The sequence below is a fragment of the Vulpes vulpes genome, chromosome 1 (genome assembly GCF_048418805.1).
Source record: "Vulpes vulpes isolate BD-2025 chromosome 1, VulVul3, whole genome shotgun sequence".
Lineage (NCBI taxonomy): Eukaryota > Metazoa > Chordata > Mammalia > Carnivora > Canidae > Vulpes > Vulpes vulpes.
In genome coordinates this window covers 55,892,223-55,920,102 of record NC_132780.1, presented here as the reverse complement: position 1 = coordinate 55,920,102, position 27,880 = coordinate 55,892,223, and the positions used below count along the sequence as shown (strand labels likewise).

At 46.0% G+C, this 27,880-nt stretch overlaps 1 protein-coding gene across 2 annotated transcripts in view; it reads left to right on the top strand.

Annotated features, from left to right (window-relative positions):
• Window positions 1-1,702: 1,702 nt before the first annotated feature.
• RSPO3 (R-spondin 3) overlaps window positions 1,703-27,880 on the top strand; it is an 84,501-nt gene continuing 58,323 nt past the window's right edge. Inside the window, exon 1 of one of the 2 annotated variants that reach the window (XM_026013399.2) lies at window positions 1,703-2,294. In XM_026013399.2, coding sequence (XP_025869184.1) covers window positions 2,198-2,294 — 97 coding nt within the window. In that variant the 5' untranslated portion in view covers window positions 1,703-2,197. The remainder of the gene's footprint in view (window positions 2,295-27,880) is intronic. The other variant, XM_026013400.2, reaches the window with a different exon arrangement.

The following is a 27,880-nucleotide window of genomic DNA, read 5'->3' as shown; positions in this document are numbered from 1 at the left end:
GCCCGCAGGCGGGGCGGCGGGGCGCGGGGGGGGGGCGAACCCCGGAAAGCAGTCCGCAGACGGGCGCCCCGCAGCCCCCGCCTCGGTGCCGACTGCCCAGCTGCGCTGCGGGGGGCGCGGGGCCTGGACAGCGGGGGTCTCGGGGGTGGGGGGCCCTGGACAGCCGGGGGGCTCGGGGGTCAGGGGGCCTGGACAGCCGGGGGCGCGGGGACGCGGGGCCTGGACAGCCGGGGGCTCGGGGGTGGGGGGTCCTGGACAGCCGGGGGCGCGGGGGTCAGGGGGCCTGGACAGCCGGGGGCGCGGGGGTCGGGGGGCCTGGACAGCCGGGGGCGCGGGGGCGCGGGGGCGCGGGGCCTGGACAGCTGGGGGCTCGGGAGCTCGGGGGTCGGGGAGCCTGGACAGCCGGGGGCTCGGGGACGCGGGGCCTGGACAGCGGGGGGCTCGGGGGTCAGGGGGCCTGGACAGCCGGGGGCTCGGGGGTCGGGGGGCCTGGACAGCCGGGGGCGCGGGGGTCGGGGGGCCTGGACAGCCGGGGGCTCGGGGGTCGGGGGGCCTGGACAGCCGGGGGCGCGGGGGTCGGGGGGCCTGGACAGCCGGGGGCGCGGGGGTCGGGGGGCCTGGACAGCCGGGGGCGCGGGGGTCGGGGGGCCTGGACAGCCGGGGGCTCGGGGGTCGGGGGGCCTGGACAGCCGGGGGCGCGGGGGCGCGGGGGCGCGGGGCCTGGACAGCTGGGGGCTCGGGAGCTCGGGGGTCGGGGGGCCTGGACAGCCGGGGGCTCGGGGGTCAGGGGGCCTGGACAGCCGGGGGCTCGGGGACGCGGGGCCTGGACAGCCGGGGGCTCGGGGGTGGGGGGTCCTGGACAGCCGGGGGGCGCGGGGGCGCGGGGCCTGGACAGCCGGGGGGCTCGGGGGTCAGGGGGCCTGGACAGCCGGGGGCTCGGGGACGCGGGGCCTGGACAGCCGGGGGCGCGGGGGCGCGGGGGCGCGGGGGCGCGGGGGCGCGGGGCCTGGACAGCTGGGGGCTCGGGAGCTCGGGGGTCGGGGGGCCTGGACAGCCGGGGGCTCGGGGGTCGGGGGGCCTGGACAGCCGGGGGGCGCGGGGGTCGCGAGGGGCTCGAGGGGCCTGGACAGCCGGGGGCGCCGGGAGCTGGGGGCGCGCGGAAGTCGGGGGGCGGGGGGCGCGGGCTCTGGACAGGCGGGGGCGCCGGGGCGCGGGGTGTGCGGGGTGCGCTGGGGACAGGGGGCGGCGCGGGGGACAGCGCGGGGGACGCGGGGGGCGGTGCGGGGAGCGGGGCCCGGACAGCCCGCGGGGGGAGGGGGGAGCGCGCGCTCGCCGGCGGAGGCGGGGGCGGGGGTGTCGCGGCCGCGGACCCCAGCTCGGGCGCGCCCCCGGGGGACCCCGCTCGGCGCGCCGGCCCCGCCGCCCCCGCCCGCGCCCCCCGCGCCCCGCGCGGTGCCCGGAGATGCTCCGCCGCAGACCCGGGACCCCTTAGGCGCCTCTTCCCGTCCCTCTGCCAAATCGCAGCGCCTGTACTTTTCCAGCTCCCTTTTTTCCCTCTTGAAATTGAAAGTTATTGAGGTCGCTCGGGGTTGTTGCTGCGGCGGTTTCCTTCCCCGCCCCCGAGCTCCCGCCCCCCGCAGCCACCCCCTCCCCTCCCTTCCCCTCCCCCTCCCTCCCTCCCTCCCCGCCGCCCGCCCGCCCGCCTCCACTGGAGCGGCTCCTGCTCGCGGACGGCAGAAGCAGCTCGGGGTCTGTCCGCCGCCCCTGGGCCATGGCCGCGCTGCCCTCGGCGCCCCCTGCGCTGCGATCCGTGGGCCCCCGCCGCTGTCGCCGCAGCCGCCGCCGCCTCTGAGCCCGGACCCGCCGCCCGGACCCGGACCCGCCGCCGCGCACCATGCTACCTGCGGCCGCCCCGGCGAGGCCGCTCGCTGCCCGGGGAGCCCGCGCCGCTCGCGGTGCCGACAGCCACCCTCGCGGAGCCGCCGCGGCGCCGGGCTCGGGCAGCTGGCACGTCCAGTAGTGGGCGTCCCCGCCCGCCCCGCTCGGGTGGCCGCCCGGCGCGCCCCTCGGAGCCCGGGGCCAGGTCGTCCCCGCGGGCTCGCGCGCCCCGAGCCCCAGCGCCTGCCCCGGTCCCAGACGCTTGCTGCTACGGTTAACAGAAGCAGGAGGAAGGGACGGGAACCGCTACTGGGTTACTATGCACTTGCGACTCATTTCTTGGTTTTTTATCATTTTGAACTTTATGGAATACATCGGCAGCCAAAACGCCTCCCGGGGAAGGCGCCAGCGAAGAAGTAAGTGCCGGGCTTGGTGCGCCAGGGCTCCCCCGCCGCGTCCACCTGTCGGGCGGCCCCGCGCCCTCGGCCCCTCGGGGCTCCCTCATCCCCCTCCGGGTGCCCTCGCCCCCTTCGGGGCTCCCTCGTCCCCCTCCGGATGCCCTCGCCTCCCTCGGGGCTCCCTCGTGCCCCTCGGGGCTCCCTCATCCCCCTCCGGGTGCCCTCGCCTCCCTCCGGGCTCCTCGCCCCCCTCGGGGCTCCCTCGTCCCCCTCCGGATGCCCTCGCCCCCCTCCGGGCTCCTCGCCCGCCTCGGGGCTCCCTCGTCCCCCTCCGGATGCCCTCGCCCCCCTCCGGGCTCCTCGCCCCCCTCGGGGCTCCCTCGCCTCCGCCGCATCCCCGCGGGCGCGAACCTGGCTGCCGCCCCTCGCTGCTCCGGGTTCGAGGGGAAGCCGCGTGCGTTCGCTAGACGGGCTCGAGGTGTCTGCGCGCCCCCGGGGCCGGGGGTGGGGACCGCGGGGAGCCGAGCTGCCGAGTCCGCGCCGGGGGAGGCGCGCGGAGACCGCGCTCGGGGGGCGAGCAGCCCGGGAGCCGGCGGACGCGCGGGGGGCGCGGGGGGCGCGAGAGGGCGGGCGGGGCGCCCCGGCTGGGCGGCTGCAGCGCCGCGAGCGCCTGGGGACGGCCCGGGACGCGGCTGCCCGCCCACGCCCTTGCCCGGCACGCGGAGCGCGGGGCCGGCCGGGGTCGGGCTCCTCCGAGGGGCCCCGCGGGGCGGACGCGCGCGGACGGTGCGCTTCCCCACCAAGCTCGGGCGCGCCTCCCGGGCCGCCCGCGTCCGCCGCCGCTCCGGGTGGGGCCGCGCGACAGGTCGTCCGGGATCCGGCGCCCGCGCTCCCTCCGCCGCGCTCGGGGTGCCCGGCACGGGAGCTGGGCGCGCGGAGGGCGCCGCGTCCTGCCCCCCGGGGACCTGGTGCCCGCGGAGGGCGCGCTGCAGGCTGCGGGGCCGGGGCCGGAGGAGCCCGCCCGGAGCTCGCGGGGCGCCCAGGACGACGCCGCTGCCACCCCCGCCGCCGGGTGCGGGGCACGGGCCGGAGGGCTGGGGACGCCCCGCCGCCGCCGTCTGCGCCCCGGACGCGAGGGCCCCGAAGGCTCCCCGTGTGCCGCCGGCCTCGGGCGGACGCGGGCCGGTTCGCCTGCGCCCCGGGGCCGCGCAGCGAGGGGCGGGGGGCCCGGAGGGGTTTGCGGCCTCGGTTCCCCGCGTCCCCCTTCGCTCAGCCGCGCCCCGGGGTCCCCGCCCCCCCTCGCCGGCCCCGGGCGCCTGCTGCCCCGCGCTGCCCCGCGCGCCATCCCCTTCCCCCTGCGGGACCCCGGGGCCGCCAGTGTAGACAGGGGCGCCTCCGATCGCAGCGCGGGCCCCCGTTTCTGAAGGCGGCCCCCGGGAGGGCGAGCTGGCGGTGCCTCGGCTCCCGCCGGCCCCGGGCGGGGACCCTCCTCGGCACGAGCCGCCTCTGGACCTGCCGCCGTCGCCTCCAGGCCGAGTCGGAGGCGCAGCGGGTGAGCGCGGGACAGGGGCCGGGAGAGCTCCCCTGCCCGGGATGCTGCGGCCGCGCCCTGCGGTCGGCCTCCGAGGCCGGGTCGGCCGGTGAACTCCTGGGAGAGGGGCGACCCCTTGCGTCCTCGGAGGAGACCGACCAGGCCCTTGGCAGGTGCAGTGTGGCTCCTGGAGAAACGAGGTGGGGCGGGGGGGGCACAGGGAAGGGTGTTCAATGTCCAGAAACCCGGGGCCGAATTGCAGTGTGCACATACTCGTTTCTTTGGAAATTTCTTCAACGTGTAAGAACGTTTTCCTCCAGTACGGTCTGGGAAAACGAATTTTGATGAAAGATAAAGTAGTAAAGGTATTTTCGAAAAAAAATAATAATAAAAAGCCATTACTTTTTCCAAAAAAAAAAAAAGACAACTAACATGAAGCTTTAAGAGTATTATCCCTTCCCTTTGGGCCTGTGGTTAAATAGCTTCACTTTCCTAGACTTTTAAAAATCTTCTCTAAAAATACCAGAGGTGGAAGTTGAGGTGTTAAGAGCTGTTTTTTTCCCCAAGTGTTTTGAAAGTGGTCTCTTGAATGTTTTAGTGCAAAAGTTTCTTGCCAAGAAAAAAAAAAGACATTTGTTTGTAGTGTTCAGTATTGTCAAGTCTAAGCAACCACGGCTAATACTCGATGTAGCAGATAAAGCCACATTAGTATTCTCCAGCTTTCCTGCTGTACCTTTTGTCCGTACTTTGTGAAAACTAGTGTTCTTATAGGAGAAGGAGCGTTTTTTAAAAAAGATCTTATTTATTCATGAGACCAAGAGAGAGAGAGAGAGAGGCAGAGACACAGGCAGAGGGAGAAGCAGGCTCCCTGCAAGGAAGCCCGACGTGGGACTCGATCCCACGACCCCAGGATCTGACCTGAGCCAAAGGCAGACGCTCAATGGCTGAGCCATCCAGGTGTCCTAAAAAGAGCCTCTTAAACATAAATTTTTACCTTAAAAAAATATCTCTGGAGTCATCAGTGAGTAAATACACAATAACTTTTTTTTTTACCTATTTGGATTCATATACAGCTCCTAGAGGTGACTAACTTGAATTTGTTTACGATAAAAATGAAACGCAACCCTTATGCAAGATTCCCCAACCAGCAGTGTTTTCAGAGGCAAGATTTGGTTTTAAGTAGTGTTGAATCAAGAACCCCCAATTCCAGCTCCGTCCTTGCAACTTAGTACGGTCAGGTTTGGAATTCCACGCTATCTGCTAATGAAAGTAAAGGTCATACTTGCCGTAATGATAATAAGCACAAAACCTCACTATTGCACTGCATTTTCACGTGAGTGATAACGCTCAGACCCCTAAATAGTAACTTGAAATGTAGGTATTAATAGTCCCATTTTACAGAGAAAGAGTCTGAGAAACAGAGGCTAAGTAACTTCTACAAAGCCGTACAGCTGGTGGGTAGAGCTGATCTCCTGCTTTTTCACTACCTGGTGATCTATGTCAGAGAGAGGATGCCAGGTATGTTAAGTAATAAATGTGATGGTCTCCAGACTCTCATTTATCCACTTTGTTTGGAGAATAAGCTCTTCTGGTTGACTGGAAATTTTTGAACTGCTATTTATGTTATTATACATTAGCGACCAATGTCAAAGAATTCAATATCTAGTAATAACAGTAATAATGGAGAGCAGTAGCGAAGCTTGCTAAATATAATAACATTGCTTGGTTATTCAGAAGACATTATAGGATCATATTACTCCAGAAGATTACTGTTAGAAACGTCAGATGTTAGTATCCTTTTTATTTGATGCCATCTATTAATTGGGTTTTAATTGTCTGGATTCTAGATACACGCGAGTTTTGAAAAGCTATTGCGTGCATAATAGTTACAAAGCTCTGATTGCATAATCTGTAAAGCTTCTAAAAATCCTTCATAAATATCTGAAATAAAGGAGTAAGAATACAAGGGAAATAGTGGTAATAAGATAAAACCATCTTATCGGAATATATTGTTGGTCATTGCCCATGACCTTATTTCAGATTTTGAGCCATTCTTTGAGATTCTGATACACTCTTGGTAATCACACTGCTAATTCTGGTAAATAACAAGTTAACTATAGGCTAGAAAAATCTTTCATTCGACCATTCATGTTGTAATATTAATTTTGAATGGAAGTATGGTTTGGATATTGGCTACAATGCGTTTTCTCACTTGTCTACTTCAGTTACTAGCCTACTTTGTTTTTGAAAGAGACGTTGTTTAATACATAGGAGACACAGTAAAATTTTTTGGAGAAAACACATCCTGCAACATATCGTGATATCTACATGAATCAAAGTCACAAATTTAAACTCTCAGGCTGTAATGGCAACATCTAAAAAAAAGCAAAAAAAAAACCCACTTTATTTTTGTAAATTTTAATATCTATTATAATATTATAACTATAATTATTATACTATCAGAGTTCTTTCTTAAAATATCCTTTTGTCATACTATTTTAATTATTTATTGCTTCAGTAGAAGGATTTTACTTAGAACATTAAGGATGATGATTCTTAAATATTGTCTTTTTAATCCCCAGTTTTTCCATGTAAAGTGATTGAGAATATAAGAATGAGTGTGAAATTGACTTAATGTCAACATTTCGTTGTTCCTCTAAGCATGAAAAATGAACAGTATTTCAGTTTCTAAGCAGATAACTTTTGCTAACTCATTGTTTCATTAAGAATTTACCCAGAATTTAATATTCTACAAATTAGGTCCCCGGAAAGCAATGTGTGGAAATTACAACATGTAGTTACATTTGATTTTCAAGTTACGGGAAAACCATACATGCCGCAGTACTACAAAACAAATTTATTAGTCATCTGATTATTTTAGACTATTTAAATCTGGACAGAGATCTCCAGATTACTACTAAATACCTGAAAATATTCTCCAATTGCATTTAATCTTTTTTTTTTAAATGCAGTTCTTTTAAATTCTATGTAATGTGGGTGGTATATTGTGTGGAGTTGTCAGAACCCTAAGTAGAGTCAAGACCAAATGGTCCCTCTGCAATTATAAGAACAAAGTATCAAAAAATAAGACTTTTCTACTAGAGTGATTTCTTAAATCATCTTTCCCCGCTTTATCTGAATGTTTCATTTTGGATGTTGTCCTAACCTTTCTTCCTACTTCCCCGGTATCCGCTTATCCCACCCCCCAAAAAATCCTTTTCCAAGTAGTGAATTCTTGAAATGCCATCAGAGTGGGTATTATATTTCAAGAAATGTAAGAATCAACTTTGGTTACCATTAGGAAAACATCATTCAGTTCTGAGAGCATGGTAAGGATCATGCAAGACAGTGTGTTGAAATTACGTGTTTTACTTGGTTGGAACTATTTCTTCTCTGAACAGTGCATTGAACACTGGCATGCTTTCGAGAATGATCATTTGAGAAGTGTTGCATCATAAATCACATAGATTTCTCTACCTTGCTTTTGATTTTGAGGGAAAATGTGGGTTGCTTTCTCAATTGTGAATGTTTTCTTCAGATTTAAAATGATTGGATTATCTGGAATTTACCACCGGTTGGACAACCCAGTAAGTTTGAAATGCTTTGCGACTCTACCTTAACAAACTATAAAAAGTGTAAAATATATGTCTGTAAAAATTTACTGGACATTTTTTTTCTATTTAATCCTGCCCATCAGATCTTTCACTTCAGGAATATTACTAGCATTCTGCTTAAAGTACTTATCCAGCAATACTGAAAAGAATGGAATGTTCCATTCTCAAGGACTATGGGGGTGCTGAGAATGCTTACTGTCTAAAAGTCATTGAGAGCTATGCAATCCTATTTTCTGCTCTGAAGAGTTTTCAACAACATGAAACTTTGAAGCAAAATGCCTACATTTTTTCTTCACATTTGAAAAGTTTGGATAATCTCAAAAATTCATTTTAAAAGATATGGTTACAGGTGCCTCTTGTCTGATAAGAGTATTTCTGCTTTATTTGTAATCTTGGCAAAGGACCTAGTTACCATCTGCTGTCCCTACATTTTTTTCTGGAAGTTTCACAGAGAAAACTCAGTGGTACTAAAGAATATGATTGTCCAATTAAATGTATATTTAATAGCTCTTAACTGTCATCATGCCTTATGCAAGAATCTAATCCAGTCTTCGAAACAGTACCTTATCAGGGTGCTATCTGACCTTTAGGAAACGATGAATAGCAAGCATCCTAAGTTCATTCCAGAGACTGGGACCTACGATGCCATTGAGAGAATCCCCAGCGTCTGCTGGAGAGAAGTAGACTGAGAAGTAGAGGATCTGGGTTCTAGATCCAGCACGCTTGCTAATATTTTAATAATCCAGGCAAGTCCCTTTACACCGCTTAAGACTGCAATTCCTCATCTGTGAAGTAAGGTGGTTGATCAACGAGTTATAGCTAAGCGATTGCTATAGCCTCTTCAACTTACCTTTTTGGTCTGAGAACATAAACCGTGGCTGTGACGTAAATACTCACAGTTAAACAGCTCTTCTAAACTTGGCTGTCTTTTTCAACCAAGTTTAGGCGATGAAGACTGGAAGTGCAAACAAATATAAATATCCCCTTATTATAAGGAAACGTGGTTAAAGAGCACTTAATAAGCGCCTTATCAAAGTAGAGATGGAATTAGTTATACCATTTCTCACTCTTCGCAGTATCTAGTGCCCAGACACCATAGCCGTAGCATTGCTCAGCGTACTCAGGTTTTCAGATCTGTCTTGTCCCAGGGCTTGAAGTCACAGGGAGCTGGCTTGGAATCCGGCTGGAGAGATGCTGAAGAGCTCCCCTCCCGTGACAAGCTGTCAGGAGTGGCCTGTCCTGGAGTCGAGGCAGCAACTGCCATGACCCACGTGTAAGATAATAAGGCCCCGTGTCAGGATAGTGGTGACTGACTGAGCAAGGGAATGTATAAAGCCGATAATTTATATGGATCGAACGTATAGGTCTTAGCAACTAATTGGACACGAAGGGAAAAGAGAGGGAGGGAAGTATTTGGCACCAGGCTTCGTAGTGTAAGGACTCAGATCTGGGTGAATGGAAAAGCAGTGGAGATAAATGAAAAGATGGGAAAGGAAGAGAAGCAGATTTGATAGGAAGCTTATTTTTTCTTTTGAGCTGTCTTTACTTTGAGGGCCAGTAGAGCAAGTAGTAGCTCAGAATCAAAGCCTCAGAGTGTCGGGGCTGAAGAGAAGTATTTTGGAGTCAGAGAAAAGGGATAGTTGAACTCATGAGCTAAGATCTAGTGGTGCCGTATTTATTGTTATTAAAAATGTTCGCATAGCTGACATCGAGATCTTTATTGGTAGTAACAAAATAAGAGTAATAAGAAATTAAAATAAGAGTAATTACATTGATGTACTTTGCCTGTTATCTAATATATCATTCTCAACTGAAGCCCCTCATTTTTATAATACTCTTTGTATTATATGAGACAGCGGTCACTGAGATTCAATTTTAAGTTGCCAAATCATGCCACTGACAATCACACTTAGAAATCTCCTCACCCGTGGGACTGTATTACTTTGCCATAGATCATAGGAAAAGTGAAAAATGTTGTGATAATGAAAGATGCGTTCCCTTAAGCTGTAAGAATGCTCTTTTTAAAAAAGCATTCCATCTGGATCTGCCATCGACTCATAATGGTGGCAATACCCTTCCAAGCAGATTTCTCCCCAAAGTGTGCTCTCTTAAAATAAGAGGTTCTGAGGATGGGTTGGAACTAAAGGAATCCAGTCGGTCCGTACAATGTGTGGATCATCTCTGAAACATCCCCACTGACTTAGTTATCCAGCCCCACCCCCTCTTCCTCTTCCAATTCAGTTGAGGCCTTCTGCATCAGAAGCAGGTAACCTCTTCTAGAGAGTCTCTTCTCCCAGTTCTCCGCCGAGCCCTCGGCATGGGCATGGGATGAGATTCGGTTATCTTAAAACATTTCTCGGATGAACAGGCAATAATGCAGTGCACTGTATTCACTCCCAAAAACTGTCCTCAGAAAACTAGCTGGTAAGCATATTTATAATTATACCCCAATACAAAGCACATTCCTGAGAGTAAGTGGTAAAGCAGCCCCCATTTTATAACCACATAATACAAACCACCACCACACAATATAAAATAACAGAATTTGTGAGATGCTTATTTTAGAACACTGTTTTTTTAACATATGCTTGATAAGTTGGTAAGAAAAAGAACAGCTTGTTTCTCTTGGTGACATTCTTTTCTTATACAAAGTGACCTCACAGGTACGAACACAGTCATCTTGACAAAGGCTGTCATGGAAGGAGAGGCAAGGCTCAGTCACATTTTGCTGATAAGAAAGAGACAAAAATGTTATGTCGAAGCGTGTACCAATGCCTCCTGGCAAACTGGAGTTTCATGGTTGTCAGAGTCGTTATATTTAAATATATTTAAATATATTTAAATATATTAAATATAAATATATATAAGTCTTATAAACCACTTTGCCTACAGGGGTGCAATATATATATATATAATATATATGTTATATATCATATATCATACATATAACATATATATGTTATTTTACTACACATTTGTATTTATTTGGTAAAGTGAATGTTGAGATACTTGATTATTATGTAAACAGCTGCCGTGTTTTAACCACCTGTGAGTTCCAGATCCTGTACTTGATGGTTTTGCAAATGTTATCTCATCTAGTCCTCGCATTTGCCCTGTAAGGAAGGTGCCGATAGTCCCGTGTTTGTCACCTGCCATCACTCGACAAAGCTGTGGCGGGCCTGGGACTTCAGCCCATGTTGGGCTCCAAAGCCTGTGTCCTTCTCGGATTTCTTCACGTCCCCTCAACTACTGGGATTGGTACCTGGGGGCAGTCCTAGGTGCAGCTCCTCAGACCCACCTCAACTTTTCTTTCCCTTACTCTCTCCTCGCTCATTCTTTCTTCTTACTTGTTGAACAGCTACAAATGTTTCCCAAACATTTACTATTGAGGTTGCTTCTGGTTTTCTAGGACTTTCTCCCACTTCTCTTTCTTCCTCCTTCCTCTTCTCTCTCTTCCCTTAAACTCACCTTGTTGATGGTTTTTAAACATAAAAAGTTGCAGATTGTTTTTCCCTTAGAAGCAATAGGATAGCACATTTTATGTGAAGTACTCTAAGATTATTCTTCTCATCTACCATGTGCATATCCAGGAGAAGATTAACTTAGGCATGAGGATATGGCAAAGTCTATAATTTTGCAGTTAAATATCAAAATCCTTCTATGTAATTTACAACCACAACAGATACTTCACTGGCTAGTTTTTGTTTTCCAGAAAAGTCATCTTTATGGTGCTTCATAAAATCTGCTATTCGTATTACTTTTGCCGTGAGTATTAACGGTAATCTTCACTCCAAATTCTTGCTTTATGGGCCTGAGTACAGTGATTTTTCAACCCTGATTTCAAATTGGAATCACCTGGAGATCTTAAAAAAAAAAAAGACCAGACTCCATCCTCGACCAAATGAAACAATCTCTAGGCGATGGGGCCTGGAGATCTGTATTTGCAGAGGTTGTCCCAAGTAATTTGCATCCGAGACTGAGAACTACTATTGGACCCTTAATTAAGAATAACTATGACAGCCAAGCAATTGTGAAAAACAGGGCCAGCTTCGTGGGGGTGAGGCATACAAAACAGACCTGTGTGGGGTGTGATAAGAGATGAGACCCATCTTGGTTATCCGTGGAGTGGTCTTGAACTTGTGGCACCGACTAGAGCCAACGAGAGCATCTGATAGAGAATCTTCTCGGCCAGAGAGTCTAAGCAAAGAGAGCGAGTGCGCACAGGGAGAAATGCCACTGAGTTTCCCAGACGCCGCCTTGGTAGGACTTGGTGGGACAGGGGGCTGGTGGGCGAGCTGTGACCCCAGGTGAGTGTGCTCCCCGCTGGGCCCCTCCGTGGGGGGTGAGGCAGGGACGGACAGAAGATGGGGGACCAGCCATACCCCAGATTTTTTCTCAAAGCTGCTTAATGATAAACAAGTGTTTCCATGCCTTACCAGATGATTGGGACTGTGCCCTAGAGTACGCTTTGTTTCTAGAAAACACGTAGTGGTTAGAAAACTGCCTAACAAGAAATAAACATTCTTTTATAGTTTCTACAATTCCTGACTAACTTCAGATTGACTACTGTTGATCAGTAAAACTACTATAAATAGCAGAGTTTTAACTCCATCTTAATGGCTTTCGTGGTAGGTGGTTTGCTCATGAACTTACTGCTTTTACTTCTCTCCTAATGTGCTCTTCCTTGGGTGGTTATCTTCATTCCATCTCACTTATTATTATTCTTTTCTAGTCCATGAAGGATTTTCAAGCCTTGTCATAAACCAGGGAAATCTCCATGTAAAAGCGAAGTGGAAGTCTGGGCTTCCTGTCAGACTTAATTCTGCTTGTTAAGGGGGCTCCTTGGGAGAATTTGGGTTCTAGTGAGTCACTAGGCCAAATCCCAATAACCACAATTGCCAAAAGTAATTAGACTGAGGAAAGCCAGGCTCCTTGGGAGGAGGGTCATCACAGCACGCTTGAGCCATTGCTCCGTGGTCAGACCTAGTTACTTGTCCCTGAGGATTGGGAGCAATCCGGAGTTACAGAGAGCAGGAGAGCCACCAGAAAACAATGCTTTTCCACCAATTTTTTTTTCTTCAATAGATTATTCACCCTAAGCATGCAAGAGCTAGAAGTATGCACAGTTGTCACCATCATCTTATAAACCACTTTGCCTGCGGGGGTGCGAATGCGCACAGTACTCCTGCTGTCTTCACTGCAGAGTCTCCTCCTCCCTTCCTCAGTAGATAAAAAGAACCTAAGGAATTTGGTCTAAGGCTTCGTAAAAGAGGTGTCTGATTAGGAGGGGAAGGGAAGAGATCCTTGCAAACATCCTAAATTCAATTTAAGTATGATATTACTGAAGTAACATTTGGAAATAAGAAAATTGTGGTGCATTTCCAGGACAAGGGATCTAAAACCTCCGGAGCGAGGACAGGGCCGAGGGTACACTCAGGATTTCTTGTACTGGAAAGAAAGCCATTTAGAAATACGATGCTATAGGGGCGCCGGGGTGGCTCAGTCAGGTAAGTGACTGCCTTCAGCTCAGGGCATGATCCCGGGGTCCTGGGATTGAGCCCCACTTTGGGCTCCCTGCTTGGCGAGGAGCCTGCTTCTCCCTCTGCTCTCTCTCTCTCTCTCAGATAAATAAAACCTTAAAAAGAAAATATGATGCTGTATCTAAAGAGAAGTTATCAATAAGTGGAGCTCTAATTTTAAACGTTGAGTATGTTAGATGTCAGAAGACTGTTAAGCCTTTTTATAGGAAAATATTCACGGAGCACAAATATATTTGTGCTTCATAATCTAAGGGAAAGTCCACCTTTGAAACTATTGGCATTGCCTCAAATATCCAGAAAGGATACACTGTCTGCCTCATGTGATGGATCTTTAATTGTACGAAGACACAGAGTTTCCCTCTGTTCAGGGTCCTTAAATGTGGTAAGTTTCACATTCCTTTATAATTTAGAATAATTTCGGTATATTTCGATACTCCCATGACTTTGCACTAGTAGCTCCTTTTGTTCAAACATGTGGCTGGGTGGTATTGCTTATTTTAAATCCACAGAGAGGCAGGCAGGCAGAGCCCTTTCCTGGCCAGCCTCCTCTGGCAGTTGAGCCCAGGTAACGTTTGGCCAATGGCCCCTGACCTCCTGCGCTGTGCACACTGCAGAGTTATCATGACCTGCAGGCAACACGGTATTCCCAAGTTAGTGGCACCGTATACTTGATTTTCTTTGGTCTTGAATTTGATGATGAGCTCATCTAAGAATAGAAGAATTTAATTTTGGAAACCTAGCAGCAAAACTATGACCTTTATTTCCTTGAGTCTCTATGTTTTGGTGGCATGTCCTTTCTGCCACAAAATAGAAAAGATACAGACAAATGCTGCTTGGCCACAGACCATATGAGCACATATTGAGCACATATTGCTGAAGATTTGTTTTTTTGTAGACTTCAGTGTTGTTTTTCCAATTTATGACCAGTTTGTTGATCTAAGTCCTAAGGGGCCTTCACTGCTGTTTGGCAATAAGAAAAAAAAGCCCACAGGTGGCATCCTCAGCGGCTCCTCCCTCCATTCCCCGCCCTCCTCACTTCATGCCATCCTCAAGCCAACTCTTAAGGTAACTCTTAGCCCTTTCCACAAAGAAGGGGCGATCTCTCTTTCCTATAGCACATTTCCAAGACATCCACCCAGCTTTCTAGTCCAGAGCTTGATGCAGAGCCAAGCTTTTAACATAGATCAGTGGAATTCCCTCGGAACCCGGTTACCCCGGCAGGATGGTGGAGATGCATACTTGACCCCAGTATCCATAATCAATAGCATGTGCCTTTCCACCCAGCACTGAGCTTCCGGGACCCAGTCCTGATTCATGTGTGTTTTCAGACGTGTGAGCATTATGTCTCCATACCTCAAAGTTTAATTTCTTTTTTTTTTAAGATTTTATTTATTCATGAGAGACAGAGAGAGAGGCAGAGACACAGGCAGAGGGAGAAGCAGGCTCCATGCAGGGAGCCCGGTGTGGGACTCGATCCCGGGACCCCAGGGTCATGCCCTGGCCCGAAGGCAGGCACTAAACTGCTGAGCCACCCAGGGATCCCCCTCAAAGTTTAATTTCTAATAGAGTAAAGGAGACTTCCAGAAAAAAGGAGCTCCCAACCATTTCAGGCTACCACTGCCATTTTCAGCACCCATGTGGACATCTGACCAGCTTTCCAGAAATTCATTAAAAACTGTCTCTGAACTTAATATATTGCCTGTACTATAAATGGAGAGTTTATAATCCCAGAAAGCTTTATTTGATAGTGTTTAACCAAACTATTTAATTAGCAGGTTGAGAGGCAAAAGGGCTACTTTTCTTCAGGTAAGAACACATTTCCAATGAAAGTTGCCAACATTTTCCAGTGCAGGATATTTTCTCTACCCTTCCTAGCCCCAAATCACTTCCTCAAATACTCTCCAAATTCTAAACCAATGCTAAGATGAGTCGAACAGTCTTAATTTTAGAATCTTCCAAAGAAAAAACAAACACACAGACAGCTGAGTTAATTTATAAAACACTGCTGCATTTATCTTGGCAGATTTCGGGTCTCTCCTGTTTAAGTCTTGCATGCTAACTCTCACTCAGCAATTCATGGAAGCAACAAGTCATTTCTATTAAGCACCTTGGGAGCCTCGCGCAGAGTAAGTCTGGTGTTTCTTCACACCTCTTGTACAAGTTTCTTTTCTCGTACACAATTTATTTACCGGGTCTCTGAAACCTAAATAATTCCTTTAGTTTAAACCTGAAGCAAACGGAGAGTCATTTTTACAAGAGCAATAAACGAAAGTGGCTGTTGAGATACTTTACTTGAATTGGTCTACACACTGAAGTACCTTTTTGTTAATACAAACCCTTCAGACTCCAGCAAGCAGCTCCCTGAAATTCTAGGACTGCTTAAAATTATACGACCAGGGACCAGGAGTCTCCCCTCCCCCATGCCAGTTCCCTGCTCCTGGGAGTATGCCAGCAATTTTGCAGGATTCATTCTGACAACTGTTCTGGCGTAAATATTTAGAGAAATCCTTTCCATTAGAGATTAAACAAAGTGTAAGTAACTGTTCCTAAAGGATAGGTCTTATTAATGTTTGCAAGGGCAGGCCTTATGCTATCTGATGCACAGATTCCAATACACTGGAAAAGACTAAGGGTAAAAGAATCAAAAGAGGAATTAGGTACGTTCAACTGTACCTAATGTGACCTGCAAAATATTATTTTAAATTATCACCATAGAGACATGGTTCAATTTGCACAGAATGTAGGGGAAATGAGTTAATTTTAGTTGAAAATAATGAAGATTTGCTACTGGTGTTCCAGTGGTTTAAAAAAGATGGAGGAGGATGGTGATTACAGATCTCTTCATCAACATGTTCAAGAGCAGTTTTTACCTGTGTGTCCATGCTCCCTCCCAAATAAAGTAATATATCTGAGATCTTGCTTTACATAAGCTCCGGTTTCTATATTATTATTTAAAAACTATTAAAAGGGATAACGGCTGGGCTCTGGTGCTTACATCAAATATCACTTGTTAAGATAGCGTGGTACCCTAGCCCCAAGGGGCCAAAGTTCCCCCATGTTCCACTTCTGCATCTTCTTATCTGCATGAGATTTTCAAATATTTATTATGTATGTATTAGGGGATAACACAGCTAGGTAATTTAAAGCATCAGAGGCTTCACTGACTGAATTTCAAATGAATTCTCCACTATTAATGATTAGTATACTTGACTAGAAAAGGTGTATATCCTTTAGTTATTGTTAGTTTCTGCCTTTGATGATTTAGGACCTACACTAAAATCTAAAAAGCTTTGAATTTTAATTCACTTCCTTTATTGGTGTCACTATCTCAGATTTCTTAGTGGTATATGCAGTTTGCTTTCTTTATAGGAGTAGGATTTTTTTTTTTTACATAAGGATTTTCCCCCTCTGTATAAAAGCACTGTAGAAAAAAAGATGCTGTGTAAATAATGCTATTAAAATATCTACAGTGGGATTTCACTTTTCCTTATTTTGCTTCGAATGTATAATGACAGTCCTTCACTGCTGAGTCTTCAGTTGAGTCCCACTTGAATCCCAAATTTGTCCACAATGTAGCAAAGAAAAATAAAATAAGTTTAAGGAAGAGGAAATGGAAATTTCATAAACTTTATTGTAGAAGAATAACATCTTTCTAATCGTCTTTTTTGGATCTATATCTTCTGGATTTTGGACTACAGTTCAAGAAATCCCATGTTAGAGGGCAAGTGGGTTGATTTCTAATCATATTCCGCCCTATAATCTAGATAAACCATTGTTTTAGTCTGCGATTGTGTTGCACCCCTTATAAAATGGGACTTGTAATCTTTGACTTATCTGAAAGCAAGAGACTGACCTCAGAGTCCCCCCAACAGGAAAATCAAAGAGCTCTTCCTTTTCCTTAGAGAGTTGTCAGTCACAACTTCAGGAATGTGGAGTTAGGGCTGTAGTTCAAAAGCACGAGTTTCTTTTTATACTTTCACGGAGTTTGTTAGACCATATGTTTTTTTTTTTTTAAAGCTAACAGGTGAAAAAAGAAATTCTATCGGAAGAAAAATATGAGGAAAAATTGAAATTAAACTTAGCCCCTAACTAAAACAGCATAAATCCATTCATGTGGCAGTGATTTATTGAACATTTAGCACATGCTAAAATTACAAAAGTGAGCAAAGCACACATTAAACCTGCTTTTGTGGCATGTCCCGGTGGTTAAAGAAAGAACCTAGGAACCTAGAATTAAACGTTTTCCGGCTAAAGGTAAATCAGAGCTGTTAGATACTCTTTCTAAGCTGCAGAACATTTCTTTTTAAGGCTTGTTTAAAGAGAATTGGAAATTAATGAGATAGTTTACAAACGAGCGAGCCAATGCACATTCAGATTTTTCTCTGGAAAACAAGGCTATCGAACAGCATGTGAGGACGAAGCAGGAAGGTGGAAGGAAGATCAACTGAAAACACTGGAATTTATTGGGCCTCCCAGTATTATCTTGTCTGAAAATTTATGACCAATGAATAAGAGTCATCGTTTAGCATGACGTCTTTGACAATCATAGGAAGTATGCTATGCGTACTGTAAACGTAGTTGGCATTGTTAGGTAAAGCTTGTAATGAAAGGACGTAGTTTGGCTGAGCAAATTTCCCTTTTCGGCACATTGACTAATTTCTATAGTTGAACTTTCACGCTAGTTCACTAACTGGAATTACTTTTACCAAACAAATATTAAAATGCCATGTGTTTAAAAATAGTGCATTTTTGTCCATCTCACGGAGGCATTCTTTTCAAACCTTTTATGGTAACCCCTTGACCACCGCATGCGACATACCATCCGATCGACTTAAAGCACCACGTTGGCAAACACATATCAATGTGTTATTTGGATTTCTTACGTAAGTCTCCTGATGAGCTTTCCTGACACCGGTTGACAGCTTTCATGATGTCGGGTGCCACAATGCAGAGCCTTGCAAAGGGCACGATGCAATTCTTTTCAGTATGTTGTTACTAACTTGTGAAAGCTTTTGAGTAAAGAAAGGCACATATCAGGTGTTTTATGTATATCATCTCTTGTAAACCTCACAACAACCTCACGATGCATTTTATCTATTTTGTAAGTGAAGAAACTGAGGCTCAAAACCACGAAGCAACTGCCCCGAGTGACAGCCCGCAATGGTAGGGGTGAGAGTATACCCAGACCCTCTGACTTAGCGCACAGCTGTCCCGTCCCACTCTGCTTTTCATCAAGAAGAGAATGCTGGAGGAGGTGGCAGTGGGGGGAGGTTCTCTCCACAGCCGAGTCAGTCCTCCTCATGGCCCCTTAGACCAGAAGCGAGGCCGAGAGAGAATGAGCTGAGTGACACAGGCGGTTCCTGGGCAAGAGCACCACGGAGAAGCCTTTCAGCTGTTTGGAGAGCAGGGGCCTGATAAGATCTGAACTATTGTTCCTAGAAGCTCGCTCTGACTGCCGCCTGGTAGCAGTAGTCCCGGGGAAGTGGAGTGATGGGGGCTTAGTTAAGGATGCAGAATCCGTGGGGAAGAGTGGTGGCGATGGGGGGCGAGTGGGACTCTTAGATTCCTGGCTTTGGCACCTGGATGGGGCCCTTTACGGCGATAGACGGGATTAGAGCAAGAGCACGTGTGGATTAGGTATGCAACACCTTTTAGTAGCAGGAAGGTTTGGGGGAGTGGCCTATGCCAGCCTAATCTCCCCATTACACTTAAGAGGGGGAAAAAAATAAAAGAGTCCTGAGAAGTAGGTCAGCTGCCTGAAGTCACTTGGTAGTGGACCCTCGAGTAGAAACAGTTCCTGTGGCCATTCTACAACACCAAAGGCCACCCAGCAGATAGGTGCCAAGGATGGCCTTCCAGAGAACTCTTCTGTGGATCTTCTGGCAACGTGATTCTTATTTGTTTAGTTAAAGGTCATTTCAAAGAGAATTATCTGCTCGCTGGAGCAACACTTATTTCACAATCTCTTTATTTCCTTACTCCATGAGATCCAAATCTAAAAAGTTACTATAACCTGTTGCCCCAGTCTAACATGACTCATGATAGGGCACAATTTAAAACAACAAACCAGGGGCGCCTGGGTGGCTCAGTGGTGGAGTGTCTGCCCTCAGCTCAGGCCGTGACCCCGGGGTCCTGGGATCGAGTCCCACATTGGGATCCCTGCAGGGAGCCTGCTTCTCCCTCTGCCTGTGTCTCTGCCTCTCTCTCTGGCTCTCTCGTGAATAAATAAATAAAAGCTTTAAAAAAATACATTTGATGAGAAAACTGACAAGTGTACTTGATGAGAGTATGTGTAATTGGTTTGTTATTTTATTTTTTCATTTTTTTAGATTTTATTTATACTTCTAGTATAATTTCTTTGGGATTGAAAATAAAGACATATAAATTAGGGGGAATCTCTATTATGGATTAGATTGTTCTTCCTGGCTGACAAGGTGAATTGATGGATCATTAAGGTCTTTCCCTCTAAATACCCATGTGTGAGCCCCATTCAGGGGGCAAAAAGGGATGCTGAGTAAAAAGACTGCTCAATAAGCCATTTTAAAGACTGAACAAAACTGCTTTCAAATCTAAGAATAAAATTCTAAGCCCATGGCTCCCCTAATAGTCTTTATAAACTAAAAGAAACTAAAAATAGAGATTCGTAGTGCTAGGCCGTCGTCCCTCCTCATCTGCAGGGGACACATTCCAAGGACCGCCGAGTAGATGCCTGAATCCGGAGATAGCACCAAACCCTATATACACTGTTTCTTTTCTACACATACACACTTATGATAAAGTTCAGTTTATGCATCAGGCACAGTAAGAAGTTAATAATCACTAATAATAAAGTAGAATCATTATAACGACGTACTGTAATAAAAGGTATGTAAATGTGCTCGCTCGCTCACTCAGAATGTCTCATTGTACCACACTCCCCTTCTTGTGACGATGCGAGATGACAAAATGCCACGTGATGAGATGAAGTGAGGCAAGTGACATAAGCATTAGGGTACTATTGACCTTTGGACACTGTCAGAGGAAGGGCCATCTGCTCCCCAAGCCTGGTTTCCGCAGGTAACCGAAACAGTGGAAAACAAAACCACGGATAAGGCGGTGGGAGAGGCCGGGGAGGGGGGGTACAATCACCATAATGTCCTGTGAATGATTATGAGAAAAGACCTTTCCCATTTTGCTGTTTCACTGTCTATAATTAGTATTTTTGTTAGATACAGAGGTAATGAATCAGGACTCTGGAATCAGCTCCCTAATAAATATTGATGAGTGCACCTTCTGGGGAGCCAGGGTCCAAAGCTCTTGGGGGTCTGATGCAAGGTGAGCTGTGTTGGGTCTCTCTTTGGCTCTGGAGTCTCCATGTAGAATGATTATTTACAATGAAGCATGCGGCAAAGGAGAATGTGTTTTAGCCAGTGAGGAAGGCAGAAAACCAGAGGAAGAACTGGCAGGTGTCTTTGCTCCTACTCCGGGCAGCTCTCAGGACTCCCTTTCCGAGTCTTGCCCCCACAGCGACTATCACCAGAACTGAACATCAGAAAAGGATCTCAAGCTCTGGAAAATGTAATCGGGTAATGATGCTGTAAGAAGCTAAGCTTAGCTCCGGCATCCTGGCTCTCTCTGGCCTTGGAAGGCTCTCAGATTCCACACCTGAGTTCATGCATGCTCAGGTGTGATGGTTGAGATGCTAGGTTAGGATCCCCCAGCTTTGCTTCCTGAACTCCCATAACGCATGAGCGTTTCCTAGAATTCCGTCCCCTTTCAGAACCGCAATGCTGCCTTCTCATCTCCACGGTAAAGCCCTTTGCCTGCTGCACACGCTCCTCGTGTTCAGTCTTAACTTTTGCTCCCCTTTATTTCTCTCCTAAATTTCACGTTTTAGTGAAATCAAAAAACCTCTGAAGAGTGCCACTAAGGCTGGGTGATCCTTCCTTGGGAAGGCATCAACATTCATTCCATCAGTCTCAGTTCTTGATTTTGGAGGTTTTTTTGTTTTTTTGTTTTTTTTATAAAATGGGATTTATTTGGTCTTTATGATTTATCATGAACTCATCAATATGCCTAGACCTGGGCTATCTGTTTGGGATACAAAGGAAGAATAAGACCAGCCCAAGCCCCCAGGACCTCAATAAAATCATATTTACCTGCTTTTCTCCTCCCTCAGTCACCTGTCTTTCTACTTGGATATTTCTGGATCCCTATATCTCAATTAATTATATCATTTTGTTCCCGGCCTCCCCAGTTAGAAACCCCCAAATCAACATATATTATTCCTTCATTTACCACTTTTTTGGTTTTTTTTTTTTTTTTCATTTACCCATTTAAAATTGTCAAATCCTGTCAACCTTGCCCATGCTTCTTCAGAAATAACTTAAAAATCCATGTCCTCTTTTTGCCTTACTCCCATTTATGTGCTTCTAATTCAGCTAACAGCCGTGCCAGGTATGGAACAACATACCATCCTATTAACTCAACGTTTAGTTTCTCTGTCTCAGAAATTCTTCTTTTTGTTTTCAGAGTGTTTGCTCAAAACCAAATTAAATCATGTCACTGATTTCTCTCTAAACAGTTCCTTCCAGTTATATAAAAGATTAAATTCAAACCCCGACCCAGTTTCTCCATACTTCTCACAATCCCGCTCGGATGTCAGGATTTCCAAGTAGGTGGTTCCAGATGGTTAGCTGTCTCCTTTCTGCCAAGGCCTTGCACATAATATTTACCTCACTGGCTTTTCTTTGTTTATGGTCTCTCACCATACTTCAAACTTCTAGGTCTTATCCGTCTTCGCATCCAAAGCACCAAGCACTGTTTAACAAACTATCTTGAGGAAAAAGGAGACAATGTATTGGGTGTGCTCTCTGGTCCTAGAGCTTCCTGGAAGACAGGCAGGTTTATGTTCAATATGGGGAGATGTTTTAAGATGTTCAGTATGTAGAGATGTTATAAAATAATTATATTGGCTGCCCCCAAAATGTAAGATTTGTTTTACTAAGCATGATTAAATGGGCTGCTCTGGGGAGGCTGTTTGAACTCAATCCCTCTAAACTTCCAAAGGTTTATGATCCTATCAGCTGGAAGCTAATTAACTGGGTGGACCACAGTGTTCTCATCTGAAACTAAAGAGAGAAAGAAGAGCTCTAAAATCCTGTAAATTCCACGGTAATAGTCACCATTCTCCCAAATCTTCTTGATGTATTCATACATGACGTTCTTGTCCCTAGCATTGTCTTCCTCCCTTTCTATTTGTCCAAAGTCTTCTTTACATTCAAGTCCCATAACTGTTCCTGACTGTTCTATGGCATCCTCACGTGACCTCAGCCATCAGCATTTGCCCCTGCCTTGTAGTTTCTCTTGTGCTAAATTTCTAGTCTAAATATTTATGGGCCTCCAGATATAAAAAGACTTTTACTAACTGCATCGTAGGCTTCTAGAGTCAGAGACCAGGTTTTGTCTCTCAGTCCCTAGAAGAGGGATAAATACTTATTGTGAACATCGCAATGATGTGATATTAGAGCATGGATGTCACCCGTGTCCCATTCACCTGGAGTCGTCCTTACAGATGCAACTGCCTGGGCCAACCTCTTCATTCCTGAGTCAGAATCTTTTGGAATGAAACCCAGGTATTCGCATTATTAAAAAGGCACTCCAGCTCCATCCTATGGAGCACAGGTTTAGAACCTTACTGGCATACACTTCCAGGTTCTCTGTACCATCTGGGTATCATTTCTAGGCATGCCTTATCTCTTGCAGTCTGTTTGAGCAGGTCCTTGTCTTCAGAGGGGGGCTGGAGTCCCCGCGGACTTCTTGCCCAGAATGTTCTTATCTGATAGTAAAAGCTGCCTCCTTCTATGACCGTTAGCGAGTCCCTGGCTCCCCAGTTTTCCCCAGATCTCCTATGGTAGAAGAAGCATCAACATCTGCCCTCTCTCCAGCCTCCTTGCTTGCGTGGGGGGTTTTGAGTCATTATTGACTAAAGCTTCGCAGCTGCCTTAAATAAGAGTCGAAATAGCACAAGGTTATATAGTTAGTACTTCTTGGGTAAAATGAAATGCCTTACCCATACGGACTTGTAATGAGTGCCTGTAAGTTAGCGGACTTGTAATAAGTGCCTGTAAGGGTGCCGGGTGCTTCCATGTGATCTCCTGTAATCCCCCCCAGGATCGATCAAGTAGATATTCCCTTGTTAAAGACGAGAACGCCTGGGTTCAAAGAGGTTGAGCAACTTGTATCTAAATACCCAGGCTACAAACTCCTTGATACAGATTATTGGTTTTATCCATCTTTAGATGCTCACTCACTAGCAGTGTGTGAATGTTGGGTAGTTAGAGTAGCTGGATAAAGAGATAAATTTAGGTTATTCAGCTCGTAAAAGTCAGAAGTCCATATGAATCCAAAGCCAGTTTTCCACCTCCCAGTCCCTGTGCTCCCCTGGGAAGTGTTCAGGGCCCATGTCTGAATGAGATGGTGATGCAGTGGCCCATGCACATTAAGTACAAAAATGCATGCAATTCATGAAGGTACATGTCAGCACCTTCTGCTCTGTCAGCAATTTTGTGAATCTGGGAGAAAAATCCACTTATTTTCTCTGCTCAGGATTTTAGATGGAACACATAAAGCTGGATTTATTTAATGGTATACCCACTATTTGCACATCTTCTTGTGCCTGTTAAAATACCACAAGCCTTTTGCCTGCTGTTTGCTTATGCTAAGACTTCAGCCATCAGATATGCTACTTTAGCATGCTATGTGGCAAGAAGATCCAAGTTTATTCATAATATAACAAAGTAGAGTTTGTTTTTAGCACACACTGAAGTTTGTTTCGTTCAAGAATGCAAACTTAGTAGTTATGGAATCACACCCATGCAGATTCATTACCTTAAACTATCACATTTTCTGTTTATGTTGATTTCTAATTAATTCTCTCCTTAAAAAAAAAAAAAAGGAATGGAGTTCTCAGCCAGACCAGAGCACATAATGATTCCCACTGTTGGATGAACACTGTTGGATCTGTCTCATGAAAAATGCTGTTATTACCACCCACTAACTCATCAACAGGTCCTGGCTCTCTGCAGAATCTGGGTCTCCATTACCCCTATCCGCTCCTTCTTGTCCTCTATTCACCTCCATTTGGGAACATGGCCACTTGGAAAAGGGGAAGCTTTCCCTTCCTTAGCGACAGTTGGAGATGCTGATTCAGTACCTTACATTTTATACCCGTAGCAGGGTGCATTAACCTTATGATAGATTTTCTACTTGTGGTTAGGAAAAAAAAAAAACCACTATTTTTGGTTGTACAAATGCTTTCTGTTGCAGTGTCAACAGCAGAATCAATTATAGCTGTTTGGTAGGTCACAGGAAAACTAATATGGTTTTCACTACTTTTGAAGAATCAACTTTGGAATTAGCCCACAAGTTATTAATTTATTTCATGGGAAAAAAAAAAAAGAACATAGCATAGAGATCCTAAAAGGAAGATTAGAAGTGAAAGACCATAATGTTGTTGCTCTAAATTACTCTAAATTACCTAGGCTTTGTCCATGTGCATCACTAATGGCAAGAATTCAGAGAAATACAGAAAAGATTATATGCAAGATTGCAAAATGTTTTATTTTTATTCTCTTTATTTGTTCGTATGACCTCTTATGTGTTTCATAATTTTCCTGTTTCTCTTTACCACCACCACTATCCCACACACACGCACACACTCCAGGAAAAGAGAACAAAAATGTAAAACTGAAGCAAACTAAAATAACTGATCATGAAAGATAGAAGAAACAAAGGAAAAATTAAATGTTTCCAAGAGCAAAAAACAAAAACAAACAAACAAACAAAAAAACCCACGTAGATTGATGCACAGTCTTTTTGCAGATTAGAATCTGAATGTAAACCTCTATCTTGTGGCTACTTAGAACATTCTCCTATAATATAAAAATTGATAAGACAACATCTTTTCAAGGCATACAGGATGCTAGTTCTGCTTCACGATTCATAAAGTTAACAAAAATTGACATGGATAACGATGTCAGGCAAAGGATGTTCTTTCCTTTCATTCTGATACACGCTCAGCAATGTAGACTTTAAATACACTTGGTATATAATCCCAGCTGTTTACCGCATTCCGGAAGGTTCTGTAGGCTCTGGCTCTACCCTCTTTCTCCAAAGTTGCCTCTTACTCCCCGGAGCGCTGCAGCCCCATTGATTCCCCGCGGCTTCTCCTTATGCCTGGTCTTTCCCGTAGCCCTAAAATCTCCACCTTGGGGTCTCTTCCTCCCTTCGGTTTGGTTTTCTTGGTTGCCTCCTAACCACTCTCCAGCTCTCAACTAAAGGCTGACATTCTAAAAGATGTTTTCCCCAACCACTGCATTTGAAGTAGCTCCCCACAGTTGTTCCCTGTCTTATCTACCTGCTTATTCACTCACACCAACCCCCCTCCCCCAGAATATAAGCATTTAATTGTTTACTTGCTTACTAACCGATACACATCATCGGATCAGGAGCTAGATGTCTTGTCCACCCCCTACATTTCCTACATCCTGTGGGGTGTTAGGTACCTAGTGAGATAGCAGAAATCTGCATTGAGAACCTTAACCACAGTCTTCACGACGTGTGTCCGATTCAGCCCCCCTCTCATCTGCCTTTCATTTCTAGTCCTCCTTCTGCAGCCTGCGGAGAGACAGAGCACGGCCATTGGCCACCACGTTGGCATCCAGCTACGAAATATTCATCATTGCTTGGATTTCAGGAATTCTATATCTGCCATCATTTGCTAGCCATTTTCATAATATTTTGAGCTGGCTTGATTTTAGTGGAAAGTCTAGCTAATTGCTATTTAATGTTAGGTCTGTTTTATTGCTGTGGTTTTATTTTAAAGTATTTATAGAATATAAATATTAGAGTCCCTTCAGGAAATTATTATTCAGTAAGAGAAAGAGAAAGATTTTCCAAGTTCTCAAAGAAATAGTTTCCATTAAAAACAGTATGTTTCCCCACATAATAATGGTGGAGCCCTAACGGGGCTGTATTCAGCAGCTGGTGAATACATTCCTTTCTGAGACTTTAGGAATTTGGTGAACCCGTTGGTTGGGGCACAAACGTTCAGAGTATTCAAGGTTGATTCACTGGGGCAGAGATGTGGCAGGCTGTATTATCCTAACTGCTTCAGGCCAGTCCATGTCTGTGCCGTTAATTTTAGTAAAAGACCACATGGAGTATATGCATCACGTGGCTAATTACATATATATACATATACGTAGACACATGCACAACATATACATGTATGTACGCACCATCAGAGGCTATACTGCATTCCAAAAATCTGTATATGTTTGTGTATATAAACATGTCACTGGTCAGATAAATTATTGGTCAGAAATACCAGTGGGAAAAAATAAAGAAAAAAAAAGAAATACCAGTGGAGGACTACAATAGAACACTGCTCATCCAGATGTCATCATTTGAGAATGGAAAGGAGTATTGTACACCAATTAATAGTCTTATTCATTCAAACAGCTTTTGATATTTTGCTGTTTATCCCTAACAAGCGATTGTGGAGATCTAGCCATTGTCTCCTCCGCCTTGGCTGCTTTAACTTATGAATAAGTAAGAAACATGGACTCTCAATATTTCTGGGGTTGATTCAATAGAATTTGAGAGACACTGCCAAGTGATTAAAATTTTTAACATTAGATTTTTAAAGTGAACAATGCTAAACATTCCAGAGGACCCATGAAGCATCTCTTTCCAAGACCATAACTATATTCAACTTAAAAGTGAATCCATAACAAGATAGACCCAAGGTGTGATAGAAATGTGCTGTCCTTACTTGGGCAAGAAATAAATCTATATTTCCTTTAGGTGAATGGATAACTGAAGTAAATGGCACCTAGAAAAACTTGTACTATTTCAAATGATTTTATTTCATAATTAAGATCTTCACAGTGTAAATGATTTGAAACTTTATTCCTTTATCAGATATTTATAGGCACTACCCACTTAAAACCAGTTTATTATATATACTTTCTATTAAGTATTTATCTCCCTGGCATCTTTATTATTTTTAAAAAACACAAATAAATGGCTTATCTTTCATATCTACTGTTCAATAATCAAAAACTCTTCCTCGAAATGCATTTAATAAGTAGCTGCCCTGTTGTAGAAGGTGGGAATCAGCAAGAAAATTATAAAGACGTTGTGAAGACCAACCAAACTCCTATTCGAGAAGCTTCCAGTCAATGTGAACATCATCATAAAAGGAGAGGACATGGAAGAAAGGACAGATGTAAAAATAGCTTTGGTTATAGAATTCTACTGGCCTCCTATTCCGACCCTGTCTCCTAAGGTCACTACAGGGAGAAAAGCAGGCAGTGGAATATTGTGAAGACAAGAATGCATTAGGAAGAATCCGGTGTTTAAATGATTATTATTAAAAATAACTTTTATCAAATTTGTTAATTTATTTACCTTTTGTTCTCTGAATTATAAAATCACTTCATTGCTGTCATATAGCTAGCACTTACTGTGAATGCTGTGAGTTTGACTTCAGTCAAACCTTGGATAAACCTAAAGTCTACTGAATTTTGTACTTCTGAAAATTCTCTACCCACAAATAAATGACCATCAGAGGCAGTTGGCAGCGTGCAATATTAAATTTCTTCCACACAGCAATTTACAGTAGATGTGAGTATATTTGCAGCTGGGTTTTAGGAGGGGATTAAACTAAGGCAAATCCTTGAAGCTTACACTTAAATTGTTACAGTAATAGGGTTTAGATTTTACTACTGCAGTTGGTTTGCTATATCGTAAACATTGAACATAACTAGCCAAAGATTGTGTATTTACCAAGTGCTCCACCGTTTAAGACTCTATATTCTGGATGTTTCAGCAAAAATAATGGAGAGGTGTCAGGGTGGCTCCATTGGTTAAACA